Source organism: Amphiura filiformis, chromosome 12 (genome assembly GCF_039555335.1).
Source record: "Amphiura filiformis chromosome 12, Afil_fr2py, whole genome shotgun sequence".
Taxonomy (NCBI): domain Eukaryota; kingdom Metazoa; phylum Echinodermata; class Ophiuroidea; order Amphilepidida; family Amphiuridae; genus Amphiura; species Amphiura filiformis.
In genome coordinates, this window is record NC_092639.1 from 14,034,569 (window position 1) to 14,054,492 (window position 19,924).

Consider the following 19,924-nt stretch of genomic DNA (forward strand, 5'->3'; position numbering starts at 1 on the left):
TTTTCCTTGTCCTTGTTAAAGGACATCGTTGTTACTAAAGTTATTCTAATGAAGAAAAAATAATTTCCCTTCAAATTAAGTTCCAATGCGTATGTATTGGAAAATAAAAAACAAGGCTTTAATTTACTGAACTTTCTCTTAACATGTTTGACATATCTTCGAAAATCAGTTGAAAGTTTTAACAATAAGTATGATAAAGAGGTGCAGTCTACGCCCTCATGTTTAATCTTGCAAATAAAGAGTGTTGCTGTTAAGAAATTATAATGAAGTACCAATGGTGTAGTTAGGGCAAGTTATAGGCAATATAGGAGACTCCAAACCTACAAGTTACTAGTCACAATTAAACGTCATATCAACAGGCAGTACATGTATACATGCAGATACGTGACTGAAACAACACAAATTAAAGCCTTTATGTACGATTTCCATCAAATTTATTATTCCTTATTCAAAATTCATCAAATTTTGTTATTCCATATTCAATATGTTGAAATAATATTAGTAATAACTGCCGGGAAGGGTTGCTGTCCGTTGTCCATTATAAGCTGAAATAACAAGGTAAAGTGAAAAAAAAACCCACTGGTTATTTTGGCCATTTAATATGCAGTTCTATGGGAGGACATAAAGTCATAATTATTTTAAATTATGACTTTATGTCGAACTTTGCTCTATTGACCTATTAAAGACAACAAACTTGACCAATTCCATTTAGGTGCAAGTTGGGACATGTGTCAATATTACAAATATGCAACAAAGTCAGGTTTGAAAAAACTTAACCAATTTCATATTATAAGATGAGAAAGTGAGACATGTGTCTAAACGGAAATTTCATGAAAATTTCAAAAATTATATTGACAGCCTGGTATTTTTTACGGTTCTTACAAAAATGTTTCGATTGTTGATTTTAAAAACAATAAGTTACAATAGACCAATTGATCTGGTCGCCGGCTCCAAAACGAATATTGCAGAATTATTTTTACGTCGGAGATCATATCTTTAAAACGGTAAACGGGAAACGGTAGATAAAAGATGTGGCAGTTACATAATACTGAATAACTGTTTAAAACGTATTATTAGAAAGCATTACATTTTGTCGGGCCCGCTTGCTTTGGGACACCCTGTATTTATACGTTGTGCATGAATAATGATTTTTTTTCCTTGAATATAAACCCGGCAACTAAAACTATGACAAAATAAATATCAGTATTTTACATAATACAGTATCTAATTGCCACCAAATTCCTGCAAAAGGGATGTGAAACTTTACTCTATCCTTTGACTCGTGCATATTTAGGACAAAATGTATAAAAAATAAAAACAAGATATATTTTATTATGAAAAGACCCGAACAGCGAAGTGCGAACAGCTACTTGAGTATCCATATGCCACATAAAATTAACGAGAACCAAAATTTGCAAAGATAATTGGCCATTGCTCATTCTAGTGACGCTAGTATATGGACAATATAAGTGTGCTTTTTCAGTTAATGAAAATTTGAAAAACATTGTAAGGAACACTTGAGGTTTTGACATTTAAAACCTACATTTTGGTCAAAAAATGTGCTAGGGTAAGTAGTTTTCAACAGATTTTCCACTTTCGCCTTGTTTTAACATTGAATTGCATTATCTGTTGACCTAGAGACGAAAGGTGTTTTTAGAGGGAAGTGTTAGTTTCCGTTTGATATAAAACAAATCTGATTGGAACACTTTAGCTTTCGACAAAAATCAATCAAAGAGGCCCATTTTTCAGCTAGTAGCTCCACAGCTCTTACATTGCTATGCACTCAACCATGTAGTGTAATCAAAGATTGTGCGGAGACAATTCACTGCTTGCGTGAGAGCTCTTGGACGAAAATGCGTGCTTAAGTGTATCGAGGTGGAAACTGTGCGCATGATGGTTTATAAGAGAATCGTTTTTGTATATGAACCTTTCCATATGAAGGATCACTCGCTGACAATCTGCCTGTAAAGACCAAAATTGTTTACCGATTGATAAAAAACTACGGTAAATAAACTTGGACATTACCCCTTTAATAAGTGTATATTCAAAGTTCAACGTACAATAGTAATGTATTTTTATGGTTGCCCAGCCAAATAACTAATTGCACAATTGGGTATTTACCAATTGTATTAAATGAATTTGCAACATGAATTCGCATCAGAACACCATGTCGGATCCTGTAGGAACTTTCGGGACTGTAGACTATGTTGTCGTCGGTTGCATATTAGTTGTCTCCGTCTTAATAGGAATTTACCATGCCTTTGCCGGAGGAAAACAAAAAACTAATAAGGAATTCTTACTGGCAGACAGAAACATGAACCCTATACCGGTTGCCATGTCGTTGGTAGCAAGCTTCATTTCTGCAATAACATTTTTGGGAACACCAGCAGAAATGTACAATTATGGCACCATGCATTGGTGGTCTGCATTGACATTTGTTTTCGCTGGGCTGTTTGTGGCACGGTTCACCATGCCTATATTTTTTCGCTTTGAAATGACGAGCGCCAATGAGGTACGTACAGCCTGTCTCAAAAAAATTGTGCAAGTGAACAGCGCCCTCTTTGGCAATTGGAAAATACCGTTGTGACATGATGCTTACATCAACGTCACGGGCGGAGTCTTAGCTCTCACATGCCGTTTGTTTTGTTCAATTTGCTTGTTCCAATTTCGAGATATGTTTATTTAGCAACGAAAGGGTAAAATCACAATTGTGCCACTTTTACTAGGGAACAGAGCTGTACATGGAATTCAATGATAGCTGATGTTGATGCGTCTAATGCACTCCCCTTTCGGTGCGCATGCATTATGGGGGCGCTATTCAGCTTGCATCCAGACGTGTTTTTATTGTCGTGCTATTATTTATCCTTCGTTTGTACACTTTTATCTACGTTGTGATCAATTTTGATGGAGTAAGTACTGTCAACGTTCTTTTGTCATCCTATAATGAACTCTCGCTATCCTGAGATTGACTTTATTTGCTCCCATTTGATGTGTTTACACTTCACGATTCTACAACAAGTCAGCGTAAGCTTCCCTGTACAAGTCTATGTATTACTAAAGGCTGACATTAAGTGTTGCTTCCGCAAGGAACTCCGTTGATTTGTGTTTCATTGACTTTGAATGTCAGCCCTGTGTGAAACGGTCACAATGCACCTGTTGGACACCAGAAGTTCGAGCCAAAGAATAATTTACTCTCCTGACTTTTTGAAAAGCTTGAACGCCAGCCCCAGTAACTTTATTGACAATGACTTAAAGATTAAACTTGATGAAATTAATACATACCGTAAACGAAATAAACGCGGTTGTCGTCGTGGTAAAAATGTACCAAGAAAGATTCAAGTAGTTGAATCTGCCAGAGACTCACCAGTTACTGTTGTTGATTCTGGAAGAGGAGTCAATTACAACAACCTTTGCAAAGTAAAGTGTGATACACCTGTCGCCACCAGTACTAAGTGCCCCCATAATGACGCTCCATCTTTTGTGCTCACAAATGCACAATCGCTTATGAACAAATTCGACGAATTTGAATTGCTCTTGTAACAAGAGTCTATTGATGTAGGCGTCGTTACAGAAACCTGGTTGCGCCCTCACTATCCTGATTTTATGTGCAATATTGATGGATACGAACTTTTTTCAAATTCCCGTACTCACTCAAGAGGAGGAGGGGTTGCTATTTATGTAAATTCACAGATCCCAGCCAGAGAACTTTCCGAGGTGTCAGTGCCTGATGAATTGGAATGTGTATGGGTACAACTGCAGCCAAAGCGACTACCAAGAGACGTCTCCGTCATTGTAGTTTGTGCAGTTTACATTCCGCGCGACTCACCAAATCAAGAACTTCTCAGGCTTCATTTACTTGAATCAATTGACTTACTTCATACCAAGTATCCTGATGTAGGCTTTGTAATCATGGGTTACTTTAATAGAATGCAAATCAACAACATTCTTTATAACTGTAATTTGAAACAATTGATCAAGTTTACCACCCGTGGTCAAGCCACTCTTGACCTTGTACTAACTAACATTGGCGCTCATTCTAATGAGCCCATTCCCTCATCTGCTCTTGGGAGGAGTGACCATATAAGTATCATGTGGAAACCTTTAGAGCATGTTGCCAAACATTCCAATGTCAAAAGGACATATCGCTCCATGAAAGAGCACCAAATCAGAGAATTTGGTAACTGGATCCAGCACAAAGACTGGACCAATGTCCTTAACGCCAGCAACACTCAGCAAAAAGCTGATGCTCTCTATGAGTCTCTCCATGGTGCTGTAGAGTCATTCTTCCCTCTAACCACAGTAAAGGTTCATAATAATAATAATAAGCCCTGGATGTCTGATAAAATCAAAAAACTTGTCAAAAAAAGACAGCTTGCCTTTTCAACAGGTAACAATGAGGTGTACAAGAAGCTGTGTAACAAGGTACAACGTGAAATTAAGAGGGCTAAGCAATTCTATTATGCTAACAGGGTTCGTAATCTGCAGGCTACCAATCCACGGAAGTGGCATCAGCAAATCAAGACCATGACGGGAAATACAAAATCTGAAGTCAGCATACCTGTCCCAGGGGTGGACAATGATGATCATGTTGCCACTGCGAATAAAATCAATGATCAGTTTGTGCAGGTCTCCTCCCATATGACACCTTTGGATCTTTTCAATCTTGAAACCTACTAATACCGTCCATTGATTCTCCTCCATTGCTCTACCCATGGGATGTGTATGCTGAACTCAGTAAAGTTAAAGCCAGTAAAGCATGTGGCCCAGATGGGGTTTCCCCAAGGTTGATCAAGGAATTCGCATACGAATTAAGTATCCCTGTAACTGACATTTTGAATTGTTCTTATCATGAGGGAGTGGTCCCCACACAGTGGAAAAAAGCCATCGTTGTCCTGATCCCCAAAACAAAACCTCCCAAGGTCGATAAACTTAGACCTGTCTCCTTGACCGATGTTTTGTCAAAAATAGGTGAAGAATTTGTTGTGAAGTGGATTTTGGAAGACATTGAAGACAAAATTGACCCCCAACAGTTTGGTAACATCAAGGGTATCTCGACTTCCTACTACTTGATCAACCTCCTCCACACTCTTCATCAAGGTGCTGACAGGGTCAACAACGTGGGAACGGTGGTTCTGACGGACTTCTCCAAAGCGTTCGATATGATAAACCATAACATCCTCATTGAGAAATTTATCCACTTAGGAGTCCGCAGATCCATCGTTCCCTGATTGTGTGACTTTGTCAGCAACCGTATGCAATGTGTTTGCTACAATCAGTCACTCTCTGAGTTCAAAGTTCTCAATGGTTTGCCGACTCAGACCGTACCAAAGATCTTCTTCCTCCATCTAGACAAAGGGCTCATGGTCGCAACCTTCGCAATGCGCATAAATTCACCCAAATACGGTTCAGAACCTCTCGCTTCCAAAATAGTCACATACCATACTTTGTGGACCTGCTAAACAAGTAATGTGTAATTTTTCTTTTTATTCATGTGCTTATTGTATCCTGCATGCACAGTGGCCGTGCAATCACCCCCCTTTTCTGAAGTGTATTTTGCAATGTGTTTCTTTCCTTTTCTTTTTATTTATTAATATTTAATGATACTATTTTAAAAGTGCAATATTAGTTTCTGTAAATGAAATTTTATACCATTTTATGTGTTTTATAGATGTTATTCTTTAAAAAAATATTTTTGAATGTTTGTTGTTTTTATCTTTGTAAATGTATCATGTAATTTGACCTTCGGGTCATCTTTTGATAATAAAATATGAATATGAATATGAAATATGAATACATTAGACGTATCAACATCAGCGCGCGTGCATTATTTTGCCTAATATCTTCTCCAACAAGTAATACGCGTTCATTAACATATAACATGTATAAGTGAGCAATATTTGTTTGTCTTTTAACATGTCTGAAGTGACTAAGAGAACAGTATTTACCATGATAAAGTCTTAGTCAGTGGGAGTGGTCTAGTTCGTAGACACATTTCTGATTGGACATTCGCATGATTTCGGGTGCCGTCTATCAGGCCGTAGACGACCCCACGTCCTCATGCGTCTTGATAATGCGTAACACGCGTGTAGAGGTGCGCGTATGTATCGCGCTGGATGCGTAGACTAGTGCGGAATACGCGAACGCGCTAGCAGTACGCGCAGCAGAATACGTGAAGTTGTAAACAAGTTTCGTTCATTTTATAATGAGGGGAGTTTTTATGACGGTAACTAAAATTGTTTACAGTTATTAAAATAATATTTAACTGACTAAGAATGAGAATAAACGATAGGAATTTTTATTTTGCCTATCCTCTACCTATGATAGACGACAGGCAGGTCCAATATTTTTATCGTAGTCGCCTGTAAGAGCCCAATACGTAACAAAATCCCAGTACGTATCAATTTGATACGTATTGGGCTCAACCTCTTCTACCTAGAACAAAAAGTGGCAAAAAATAATTCATCCCGCCCAATACGTAACAAAACTAAAATTTGATTAAAATTACTTTATTCATACTCCCTCCCTCTGTAGTGGTTTTTGTTACGTATTGGGCCCTATACTTTTTTTTGTTACGTATTGGGCTCCGGTTGTTTTTCAAGCAAATTATGGATATTATGTGCATGTGTTTTTATAGAAGTACTTTATATTGACCCAGTAACTCATTTTGAGTCTTTCTAGAACAAAATATTTGACAGTGTTTTATCTCTAGACTTGGAATTTATTTGTTACATATTGGCCTCTGGTTATTTTAAAAGGACATTATCATGATTAAATGCATGTTTTTGTTATAGAATTACTTTATATTGACTCATTAAATCCTTTTGAGTCATTTTGAGTCTTTCTAGAAAAAAAATTTGACAGTGTTTTTTCTCTAGACTTAGATTTTTTTTGTTACGTATTGGGCACTGGTTATTTTTAAAGCAAATTATGGGTTTTAGGTGCATGTTTTTGTTATAGAATTACTTTATATTGACTCAGTAAATCCTTTTGAGTCATTTTGATTCTTTCTAGAAAAAATTTTTGACAGTGTTTTTTCTCTAGACTTAGAATTTTTTTGTTACGTATTGGGCTCTGGTTATTTTTAAAGCAAATTATGGGTTTCAGGTGCATGTTTTTGTTATAGAATTACTTTATATTGACTCAGTAAATCCTTTTGAGTCATTTTGAGTCTTTCTAGAAAAAAAAAATTTGACAGTGTTTTTCCTCTAGACTTAGAAATTTATTGTTAGGTATTGGTCTCTGGTTATTGTGGTGATTAGTTGCATTTTTTGTTTGCTATAAACTTACTTTATATTGACCCGGTAACTCATTTTGAGTCATTTTGAATAATTCTAGAACAAAGCTGATTATGGTTATTAGGTGCATGTTTTTGTTATAGAATTACTTTATATTGACTCAGTAACTCATTTTGAGTCATTTTGAGTCTTCTAGAAAAATATTTGACAGTGTTTTTTCTTTAGACATAGAATTTTTCTTGTTACGTATTGGGCTCTGGTTATTTTTAAAGCAAATTATGGTTATTAGTGCGTGTTTTTGTTATAGAATTACTTTATATTGACCCAGTAACTCATTTTGAGTCATTTGTGACTCTTTCTAGAGTCATTTTGAGTATTTTTAGAACAAAATATTTGTCAGCGTTTTTCAGCTGGATTTTTTTTGTTACGTATTGGGCTCTATACATTTTTTATGCGTTTTGGAGGTTACACTGTCGGAAAAGCTCTTTTATCCGGATTTTTTCGCATATATGGACATGACTTGACCTCCGGTTAATATTTATCGAAGAAAGAAAACAATTCGAGTGGGTCTAGATTTTTGTTACGTATTGGGCTCTATACATTTCTTATGTGTTTTGGAGGTTACACTGTCGGTAAAGCTCTTTTATCCGGATTTTTTGCATATATGGACATGACCTGACCTCCATTTAATATTTATCGAAGAAAGAAAAAAATTCGAGTGGGTCTAATTTTTTGTTACGTATTGGGCTCTATACATTCTTTATGCGTTACACGGTCGGTAAAGCTATTTTATCCGGATTTTTCGCATATATAGACACGACCTGACCTCCAGTTAATATTTATCGAACAAAAAAAAAAAAAAAATTCGAGTGGGTCTAATTTTTTTGTTACGTATTGGGCTCTTTACATTTTTTATGTGTTTTGGAGGTTACACTGTCGGAAAAGCTCTTTTATCCGGATTTTTTTCGCATATATGGAAATGACTTTACCTCCGGTTAATATTTATCGAAGAAAGAAAACAATTCGAGTGGGTCTAATTTTTTGTTACGTATTGGGCTCCATACATTTTTTATGTGTTTTGGAGGTTACACTGTCGGAAAAGCTCTTTTATCCGGATTTTTTCGCATATATGGAAATGACTTGACCTCCGGTTAATATTTATCGAAGAAAGAAAACAAATCGAGTGGGTCTAATTTTTTGTTACGTAGGGGAAAGTGGGGTAATCCCGGGCACCTTTCGTTAAGGCTACACAGGTACAAGATTAAATAAAGTTCATCAGTGAAAATCATATCAATGCAAAGTAGGAGTAATGTTCTAATTAGTAACCAGTTTTTAATAACTCAACATCTATAGTTAATAAGTTATAATTAATAAACAAAATGGAAAAAAAATGATGGGGTAATGCCAGACACGGGGTAATCCCGGACACATGATTGTTGCTAAGAGGGAAAGTGGAGTTGGATGATAATCCCCTGAATGTATTAGGTACTTCTGTTACCTCAAGCATGCAACTATGGGGGCTGTTGTTGTTGTCTATATTTTCGAAATAACAAGTGTCCGGCATTACCCCATCTGTATAGAGACGCATGTGTGTCCGGGATTACCCCTCACGGTCTCGATTTATTTTTTCAGTGCTTGTTCTACTAATCCATTTTTAAGATACCAGAATTCATACATCCAGTTAACAATCAAGTATCAACCATAATTTTCAGCCATACTTAATCTGTGTCCCTTGTCGCTTTAACTGTCACCCAGCTAATAAATCACTGTTCAGATAAAAAGTCAAAAATGACAATTTCTGTTTTTTCGTAATTTTCACAAAGAAAGACGAGACCCAAAGCGCTGATAGTAGTACACGTGAGGTACACCTTGAGGTAGCTAATACCCTAAGGTAGTATAATAGTGCCACCCTTCTCCGTTTAGCTGCAATCGACGTGTCCGGGATTCCCCATAGTCCGGCATTACCCCACGTTCCCCTATTGGGCTCTATACATTTTTTATGTGTTTTGGAGGTTACACTGTCGGTAAACCTCTTTTATCCGGATTTTTTCGCATATATGGACATGAGCTGACCTCCAGTTAATATTTATCGAAGAAAGAAAAAATTCGAGTGGGTCTAATTTTTTTGTTACGTATTGGGCTCTATACATTCTTTATGCGTTACACGGTCGGTAAAGCTCTTTTATCCGGATTTTTTGCATATATGGACATGACCTGACCTCCAGTTAATATTTATTGAACAAAGAAAAAAATTCGAGTGGGTCTAATTTTTTGTAACGTATTGGGCTCTTTACATTTTTATGTGTTTTGGAGGTTACACTGTCGGAAAAGCTCTTTTATCCGGATTTTTTCGCATATAAGGAAATGACTTGACCTCCGGTTAATATTTATCGAAGAAAGAAAACAATTCGAGTGGGTCTAATTTTTTGTTACGTATTGGGCTCTATACATTTTTTATGTGTTTTGGAGGTTACACTGTCGGAAAAGCTCTTTTATCCTGATTTTTTCGCATATATGGACATGAGCTGACCTCCAGTTAATATTTATCGAAGAAAGAACAAAATTCGAGTGGGTCTAATTTTTTGTTACGTATTGGGCTCTTTACATTTTTTATGCGTTTTGGAGGTTACACTGTCGGAAAAGCTCTTTTATCCGGATTTTTTCGCATATATGGACATGACCTGACCTCCATTTAATATTTATCGAAGAAAGAAAAAATTCGAGTGGGTCAAATTTTTTGTTACGTATTGGGCTCTTTACATTTTTTATGTGTTTTGGAGGTTACACTGTCGGAAAAGCTCTTTTATCCGGATTTTTTCGCATATATGGACACGACCTGACCTCCAGTTAATATTTATCGAACAAAGAAAACAATTCGAGTGGGTCTAATTTTTTGTTACGTATTGGGCTCTATACATTTTTTTATGTGTTTTGGAGGTTACACTGTCGGAAAATGTCTTTTATCCGGATTCTTTCGCATATATGGAAATGACTTGACCTCCGGTTAATATTTATCGAAGAAAGAAAACAATTCGAGTGGGTCTAATTTTTTGTTACGTATTGGGCTCCATACATTTTTTATGTGTTTTGGAGGTTACACTGTCGGAAAATGTCTTTTATCCGGATTCTTTCGCATATATGGAAATGACTTGACCTCCGGTTAATATTTATCGAAGAAAGAAAACAATTCGAGTGGGTCTAATTTTTTGTTACGTATTGGGCTCTATACATTTCTTATGTGTTTTGGAGGTTACACTGTCGGTAAAGCTCTTTTATCCGGATTTTTTCACATATATGGACATGAGCTGACCTCCAGTTATTATTTATCGAAGAAAGAAACAAATTCGAGTGGGTCTAATTTTTTGTTACGTATTGGGCTCTATACATTTTTTATGCGTTTTGGAGTTTACACTGTCGGAAAAGCTCTTTTATCCGGATTTTTTCGCATATATGGACATGGCCTGACCTCCATTTAATATTTATCGAAGAAAGAAAAAAATTCGAGTGGGTCTAATTTTTTCTTACGTATTGGGCTCTATACATTCTTTATGCGTTACACGGTCGGTAAAGCTCTTTTATCCGGATTTTTTCGCATATATGGACATGACCTGACCTCCAGTTAATATTTATCGAAGAAAGAAAAAAATTCGAGTGGGTCTAATTTTTTGTTACGTATTGGGCTCTATACATTTTTATGCGTTTTGGAGGTTACACTGTCGGAAAAGCTCTTTTATCCGGATTTTTTCGCATATATGGACATGACTTGACCTCCAGTTAATATTTATCGAAGAAAGAAAAAAATTCGAGTGGGTCTAATTTTTTGTTACGTATTGGGCTCTTTACATTTTTTATGCGTTTTGGAGGTTACACTGTCGGAAAAGCTCTTTTATCCGGATTTTTTCGCATATATGGAAATGATTTGACCTCCGGTTAATATTTATCGAAGAAAGAAAACAATTCGAGTGGGTCTAATCTTTTGTTACGTATTGGGCTCCATACATTTTTTATGTGTTTTGGAGGTTACACTGTCGGAAAAGCTCTTTTATCCGGATTTGTTCGCATATAAGGAAATGACTTGACCTCCGGTTAATATTTATCGAAGAAAGAAAACAATTCGAGTGGGTCTAATTTTTTGTTACGTATTGGGCTCTATACATTTTTTATGTGTTTTGGAGGTTACACTGTCGGTAAAGCTCTTTTATCCGGATTTTTTCGCATATATGGACATGAGCTGACCTCCAGTTAATATTTATCGAAGAAAGAAAAAAAAATTCGAGTGGGTCTAAATTTTTGTTACGTATTGGGCTCTTTACATTTTTTATGCGTTTTGGAGGTTACAATGTCGGAAAAGCTCTTTTATCCGGATTTGTTCGCATATATGGACATGACCTGACCTCCATTTAATATTTATCGAAGAAAGAAAAAAATTCGAGTGGGTCTAATTTTTTGTTACGTACTGGGCTCTATACATTCTTTATGCGTTACTCGGTCGGTAAAGCTCTTTTATCCGGATTTTTCGCATATATGGACATGTTAATTTTTATCAAAGAAAGAAAAAAATTCGAGTGGGTCTAATTTTTTGTAACGTATTAGGCTCTATACATTTTGTATGCGTTTTGGAGGTTACACTGTCGGAAAAGCTCTTTTATCCGGATTTTTTTCGCATATATGGACATGACCTCACCTCCGGTTAATATTTATCGAAGAAAGAAAAAAATTCAAGGGGGTCTAATTGTTTTGTTACGTTATACGTTTTGACTCCGACACTCTCAGAAAAGTTCTTCAATCCGGATTTTTTGCATAAATGGAGTTGACCTGACTTACGGTTAATACCTATCGAAGAAAGAAAAAAAAAGTGGAGAGGGTCTAATTGTTACGTTATGCGTTTTGGCTCCGACACAGTCGAAAAAGTTCTTTTTTTCAGGATTTTTTCGCATTTAGTCTTGACCTCAAACATTTATCAAAAAAAAAAAAAAAAATCGAGTTAGGATTTATTTTAAAATTTGTACAGATATAGAAACTAAATGTTTTTTTTTTAATTTAAATTTTTTTGAAAGACTAGTCTTAATTGATAATCTAACAAATATCCAGTAGTAAAAATTGACAATGTCCCTAATGGATGAACCAGTATTTAATACTTGTTTGGATTTTTAAAATCTGAAGTTTAAGAAAAAATCGACTGGACCGACCGGCCCATTCTTCCCATTTTGAACATAGAATAGCTTGTTATTTAGAGGGCGAATGCGTACGGGATGAGAGTGTGCTGGGATGAAAGTGTGCGGGCCGCGTGGAAATATACGTGTTGAAAGTGTGCGGGGTGAAGTGTCCAGTATTATCCCATACTTACAATTTATTATGAATCGGATATTCATATTGGTATCGGTACCTTGCGAAAAAGTTATATTCGATCGTCGATTTTTATTACACAAGATAATAATTATCTAGCTCTGTTCAGTAAGCCAATGGGCGAATATCGTAATTATACGAAAAATATGTCCAATATACGATATTTGTTAATGTCACTGATACAGGGTGAGTCAAAAAAAGTGCAATAGAGCAAAGAATCGATATTTATGTAAGAACCACGTTGAACTTTACAATTATTGAAAGTTTCTATAAATGCCACACTCAATAGTCACCTGTTGTGAAAAAATAAAGTCAATCACATCTATCGTTTACTTTTTATGAGTCCTTTTGCTATGATACCCAATTTCATTATTTGTCCACGAGGTACCATGTATTTTGAATGAGAGCACACAATGCACGATAAAGGCACCAGCTCTGAAACTGACTTTAACTTAAATAAGGTTGATTTTTGCGTTATTTTAATTTCTTTTTTCTGTTCAAACAAACTTCATACCTCACTCGACTCCAATTCCAGTTTTTTTTAATCCCAATATGTCCAACTTACTGGATATTTCATAATTCACCCCACTTCACTTTGCGCGCATTTCATTTCGACATTTGAAAAAATCCGCCTACAAATGTGAATGTTTTTGATAGAGAATAAACATCTTTAAAGTAAAGGTAAAATGAAAATAACAGCAAATAATGTTTATTTTCCTTAAGCAAGACCAAGGACAATAACAATTTGGGTGCTCCATTTTATTTCAATGCCAATGAGGTTAAGAAAATAGCAGTTGTTCCAAATCTACCTTACACAGAGTGGGCTGACATTCAAATTTTAGATGTTTCTTGGACAAACATTAAACTTGGGTATTGCTATAAAATGTGTCATAAAAACAAAACGGTAAATGCTAATTCCTTGGTTTTTTCACACAAGGTCACTAATGGATATATCATTTATAAAATGTTTTTAAACCTAAAAGGTTCAAATCGGTTCTTAAATAAAAATGGATTCTTTTCTCTATTGCACTTTTTTTGACTCACCCTGTATAATATGATATCAAGTTATTTAAACGTGTGTGCAAATCCTATTGGGAAATTATGAAAAAATTATAAATTATTATCCTGGTGGGCCAGAAAAGGTGTTATTTTAATGCTTACATTCTTAAGAGGGTTGTATTCTTTCTTTTTTAATTTTTTAATCTCAAAACTTGCCCCTTCTCTAGATCGTGGCCCCATTTACCCCCATTTGTTATTTTACTGAGAAATGTGCTCAATTTTACTGGGAGAATTTGCTTTAAAATGATTATATATGGCCGTTGCCATGGAAACTGCCTTCACTTTGAATGCTCCTTATAGCTTAAACTTAAAGCTTGTATATCAATAATATAAAGTTTAATACAAACTTTTGTAATGCAAGAAACTGCTCAAGATTATAAAAGAGGTTCCATCACTAAAACACGCATTAGTGCCTACTTTTAATTTCAAGAGTTCATAGGTCAGAAACCAGAGGTCTCAGAAAAATGTTTGTATTGACTTTTGATCCAAATATCCATCGCAACTTGATATACTTTCCATTTTGCAAACATTTACCATGTATAAATTACATTTTTGGGACAAAGCTGCAAAAACCCAAAAAAAATCAAATGTCTTGAATGAACACAAAAAATTTGAAGTTACTACCCCCATGCATATCCGCTGACCCCTTTTTATTGCTTCCGTCACCCCCCCTGGCCTCCTGTTATGCACCTGGTGCGCCTAACTTTATCGGCCATATGCCTTTAACCATTATTAGTTTTCTAAATCACAGCAGAATGTCAATTTTCCGGGGAAGGGGCTTTCCACTGAGGCTCTGGACCCGACAGAGGCCTAGCATTGAGTCCCCTGGACCCCCTGTCGATGTCTTTGGGCACGCCCATGATATTCTTGCAGCAATTTCATGTTCAAAGGGAAGCAAGAAACGTCATTCCCCTCCATAATAATTTCCAACTTGTTTTTATACTTTTGTAGGCCTACATCGCGGCATCACATGATCAGGTGTACAGTGACTTGTTAACTGTAAAAAGTAAAGCTATGATTTTAGTGCTGTAACATTCTGACTGGATAATGTGAGAACCAGTACAAGTGTCAACCGAAAGCATTCGATAAAAACAAATCAAAAACAAAAAAGACCAAGGACTTGTTTTTAGTTAGGAGAGGAGAACATCAATATTTTTTACCTGATTGGTGGGGGAACCTGAAAGGGGGAACGTAAAAAATCGAGAAAAAATATGGAAATCCTCCATCCCCCCCTTGCTGGAGTAATTAAATAATGACCGCTCCCTAAATACTGCAAAAATCTGAAATGTGTGAAAATCATAGATTTTCTATTATGTTGTCCTGCAATCACACCAAATTTGTCTGAAAGTTTGGCACATATGTAAACATACAACAAATTTGCAAAAAAGGTTTTAAAGGGGGTACTACACCCATTGCATTTTTTTTTGCATTTTGTGAAGAAATGAGAAAAACAATTGGACAAAGTGGTATGCAAAATGAAGGGGTAAATCTTCTCGTTCTATTGGTGGCATCGGTATCAATATAACTTACATGCTTTTAAAGGTAGAAGCCAAAAGGTAGTACATCACTGGTGTTTTAAATTCACTTCATTTTGGAAAGCTTACTATCATCGGATTTCGTTAAAATTTTGGATATGTGTTGCTAACACATTAATAGGGAAATAATGTTGATATGTAAAATGGGAATAAGCGGTTCCTGATTTCTTTTATGACTTCATGAACTTGGTGCTCCACACCTATCAAAAAACAAACTGGTTAAAATGCTTCTATTTTCAATTTTGAGCTATACTTTTTAACTTGCGACATTATTTCACTGAAACTTAATTAAGCCATAGGTAACAGGTTACCACAACCACACTACAGCAATGTTGAAAAAAATTGTATTTCTTGTCACCTATACCACCATATTAGGTAGTTTTTCGTAAGCTTCACTTTTGTGATTTTGGTAACTATTTTATATGTATGTGTCCAATCCATCTCAACTAGGCAATCTAAATTGTACTCACCATTTACATCCCAAGGTATTTTAGTATATCCACCTCACACCTTTTCAATATTATATCCAGTAAAAGACAAAATATCAAAATTGATGCCTCATTATGATATCACAGACTACCACAAGTTTTCAAAATGGATGCCTAAATTTGACCTGAACCAAGTGACCTATAACCTGACCTATGATGACATATAGCCTTTTTAAATCTCTTTTCCTAACAACACATTATAGAAGGTAAATAGTATTAAATTGACTATGCATCCATTGTGGAACATTTTATTTAATTTATTCAGTGTTATTTAGCATGCATTGCTGAATAAGTTTTCTATAGATAGTATAACAAAGAATTTAATGTATTCTATTCATGTACTCTACTTAAAGAGAATAAATTATGTACTTCATAAATTTGCAACAAAAAAGAAGAGGGATACTGATCAAAATCATGGTATTATACCCCCTTAAGCAGAATCCATATTACCTTCCCTGAGTCCTCGACCATACCCGTCCTGAGGGCCAGGTAGATTTGCACCCAAAACAATTCGGTCCCACGCCAATTCGGCCACAAACCATTTTGAGCACATGCGATTTCTGTTCCAAATAAAATCGGTCATTTACCAATAAACTATATATGGTTTTGTTAGTATAAACGTTACGTTCATCATTAAACAGAGAAAATTAAAAGATATATCATGAAAGAGGACGCCCCAAAAGGACAAAAAACATGCCGGAAACTAGGAAGGAATGAATATATGCTAGTATGGTGCCCAGTCATTCCTTTTTGATTGCGGTGACGTAATTATGCGGGCTGCCGCTAGAAGGGGGTGGGGGTGGGGTGGTATTATATGGGGTGAGACACCCCTCCTCCAATTCTTAATGTTGTCGGTAAAAGGGACGGTTGTCGGCAAAACATATAGGATTGTCGGCAGATTACAAAAGCCAATGTGCGGAAGTTGTTGTTATACAATATTGTTATTGTAAAAGTAGTTAATAATGAAAAAAAAATATTGAGGAAAATTTTTGATTATCACCCCCCCCCCCCCCCACACACACACACACACACACACACACACACACACACACACACACCCACCTTTTAGATTCTTGAGCGGCCTGGCGAAAAAATAAATTTGGGATCTACAATAATACACAATTGTATTAGACAGACCAAAATATTTCCGTCGGCAAAATATGCCGTATACCCCCCCAATGCGATTGGTCTAACGACGCCCCTGTTTACTTTGCTAGATGGCTATGTGAAGTTATTGCTATCTATTCACGATAGCTGCTGGCTCTATGAAGTCATTGTTATCTACTGAAGATAGCCGATTGCCCTGAGAAGTCATTTCAAACTACTAAAAATAGCTGCTTGTTCTGCGAAGTCTTTGCTATCTACAGAGGTTACCTGATGGCTGTGTCAATTCATTTCATTACCGAAGATAGCTGATAGCTCTGTGAAGTCATTGCTATATCTGGTGAAGATAGCTGATTACTGTGTGAAGCTATCTACTAAAGATAGCTGATGGCTATGTGATGTCATTGCTATCTACTGAGGTTAGCTGATGGCTATGTGAAGTTATTGCTAATTATTCAAGATATGGCTCTATGAAGTCATTGTTATTTGAAGTTATTATTATCTACTGAAGATAGTTGATGTCTAATATGGAGTAATTGCCAGCTACTAAAGAAAGCCGATGGCTATTATGAAGTCATTGCTATCTACTAAAGATAGCTGGTTGCTCTGTGAGGTCATTGTTATCTACTGAGGTTAGCTGATGGCTATGTGAATTCATTAATATCTACTAAAGATAGCTGATGACTATGTGAAGTCATTTCTATCTACTGAAGATAGCTAATGGATATATGTGATGTCAGTGCTACCTACTGATATTAGCGGATGGCTATGTGAAGTCTTTACTATCTGCTGAAGATAGCTAATGGCTATGTAAAGTTAATGCTATATACCGGGGTTAGCTGATGGCTCTGTGAAGTTATTCTCACCTACTAAAGGGAAACAGGACATTTCGCATCCCTACCATTTCACCCCCTACATGCTGAACTGCTGAATATAGTGCTCACACACCACGTATCTACTAAAGGGAAACAGGACACTTCGCCTACCTGACATTTCGCACCCTATATGCTGAACTGCTAAATACAATCCCAACCCACCGAATTAGTTATGGTTAGGGTTTAGGGTTTGGACTTAGGGTAATGGTTTAGGGTTTAGGATATTCGGGTTGGGTTAAGGTTTTCAGAGCGTAAAGGTAAGGGCGCTGCTTGTGGTTAGGGTTTTGGTTTGGGACTTGGGTTAAGATTTACAGTTATAGGGCTTAGGGTTAGGGTTAAAGGTTAGGGTGAGGGCTACGGCCCTATATCAATTGTCAACTTGATACAGTATTTGCCAATCTAGAAATGGTCATATAAAGTCATTGTTATCTATTGATATATATGCTGATGGCTATGTAAAGTCATATTTATTTACTGAGGTTGCTGATGGCTATGTGAAGTAATTGCTATCTACTGAAGATAGCTGATGGTTATGTAAAGACAGTGCTATCAAATGATAGCAGATTGTTATGTGAAGTCATTGATATCTACTGAAGATTATATTTCATATTTTATTTCATTGTGGCATTTTCCCAGGGGCGTTGAACCTCCTTGATATACGAGGGCCATTCAAAAGTTCTACCTCCACTCTTATAACTTCTGTCCTGTATAAAATGATAGCTTCCTCAAGCTTAGCATAATTGTACATCTAAATGTTACCTACACTGTTTTTTATACATTTTCCATATTTTTGTAGGTGAACTCATAACGAAAGTAAGATTTCATATGCCGGAAACGATAAAAAGTCGTAAACATTTAAATGAAAATAATATGTGCATTCCTATTAGGAGATTAGATCGATATACAAGTGTTATGATTAGGTAAAAAAAAAGTTGTTGTGTTGCCATCCGCGGCCGGGTCAAAATCGCGAAAATAATTATGGGCCCGGTTTATTTTGGGTTTAAAAAATTTAAAAAAAACAAATAATTAAACTAAGAGTTAATTGTGAAGGGCCTTGATATTATTTACTTCAATAAAATATTCAACATCAGGTAGAAAATACAGCCGATATTATGCATTTGCCTCTCTTCACTCATGTTACTGTGAAATAGTAGGTATCAAATGGTTGAGTTGGTTAAAACAATCCGGCCGGCTGTACCACCAGATTTTAGGCTTGGGAGGGCAAGATAACAATTTAGTCTTTTTGGCCTAATATGCTAGCATATTATAACTGAAACAACATCAAATGTGTTACCAAACATCAACAATACCAGTTATAAAAATGTATCTTATGTTTAAAAACATATCCCAACATCCAATTCTTTTCGGTAAATCCCATAAGCCTTTGCGAGTACACCTGAGATGTCGTTACTTGACGTCACGTCGACTTATATACAATATCGCAGTAACGATGTTTGCTAAACGATGTTCGGATCGGCCTGACGCGTACTGAAGTCAAATGACGACATATCAGGTGTAATCGCAAAGGCTTATGGGTTCACCGAAAAGATCAATTACACGAAATAGACACTGAAGTAATAATTTAGCAAGATTGAAAAAATACGTGCGTGTCCGATTACCCTCCGCACCACACCCTAAATCAGCACCAATGGAGTATCGCCCTGGGGCAGAGTGGCAAGTTCCCCTCTCCTGCTCAGTCGACAGAAATGTGAAAAAAATACAGTTTGCAATTTTTTCCTTTTGGTTTATTTTAGACTTAAAATTAACCCCATTTTGGGCCATGTCAATGTCCTGTTTTCTAAAAGGACTGTACGCTAAACACTAAATTGGCCTCATGTGCTTTTCATATTTGTCAACAATGTAGGCCTAAATATTATACCCAAATTTTCACAAAATACAGTCCGAAATTGAATCAAGCGCCGATAAAATTTCGGAAGCGGTGGTCTCACGGGGCTGTCATTTTCTTCTAAAGGGGGTGGGGTCATTATGTCCGACCAGAGTCCATTTTGTTTACGGCCGCCCTGTCTCTCTCCGTTTTCTCTTTTCTCCTTCCCCTCTTCTTTATACGTTAACCATCACGTTCTTTCTTTGTTTAGGCCTATATCTCTACGTTTTCTCTCCTTTTATTCGTTCTTCTATGCAATTTATTCCCACGTTTCATCACAGTCCACCGGCTTTCTCTTAGACCCTTCTACACTCGGATCCGTGGATAATGACTGGTAATGAAGACTATGTAACATTATTAATCAGTTCAATGTTTGGTTACTGGTTACTGGGTTTTC

General features: G+C 36.2%; 1 protein-coding gene across 1 annotated transcript in view; it reads left to right on the top strand.

Annotated features, from left to right (window-relative positions):
* The first annotated feature begins 2,167 nt into the window (after window positions 1-2,167).
* LOC140166647 (sodium-coupled monocarboxylate transporter 1-like) overlaps window positions 2,168-19,924 on the top strand; it is a 45,065-nt gene continuing 27,308 nt past the window's right edge. Inside the window, exon 1 of the mRNA XM_072190146.1 lies at window positions 2,168-2,512. Coding sequence (XP_072046247.1) covers window positions 2,168-2,512 — 345 coding nt within the window. The remainder of the gene's footprint in view (window positions 2,513-19,924) is intronic.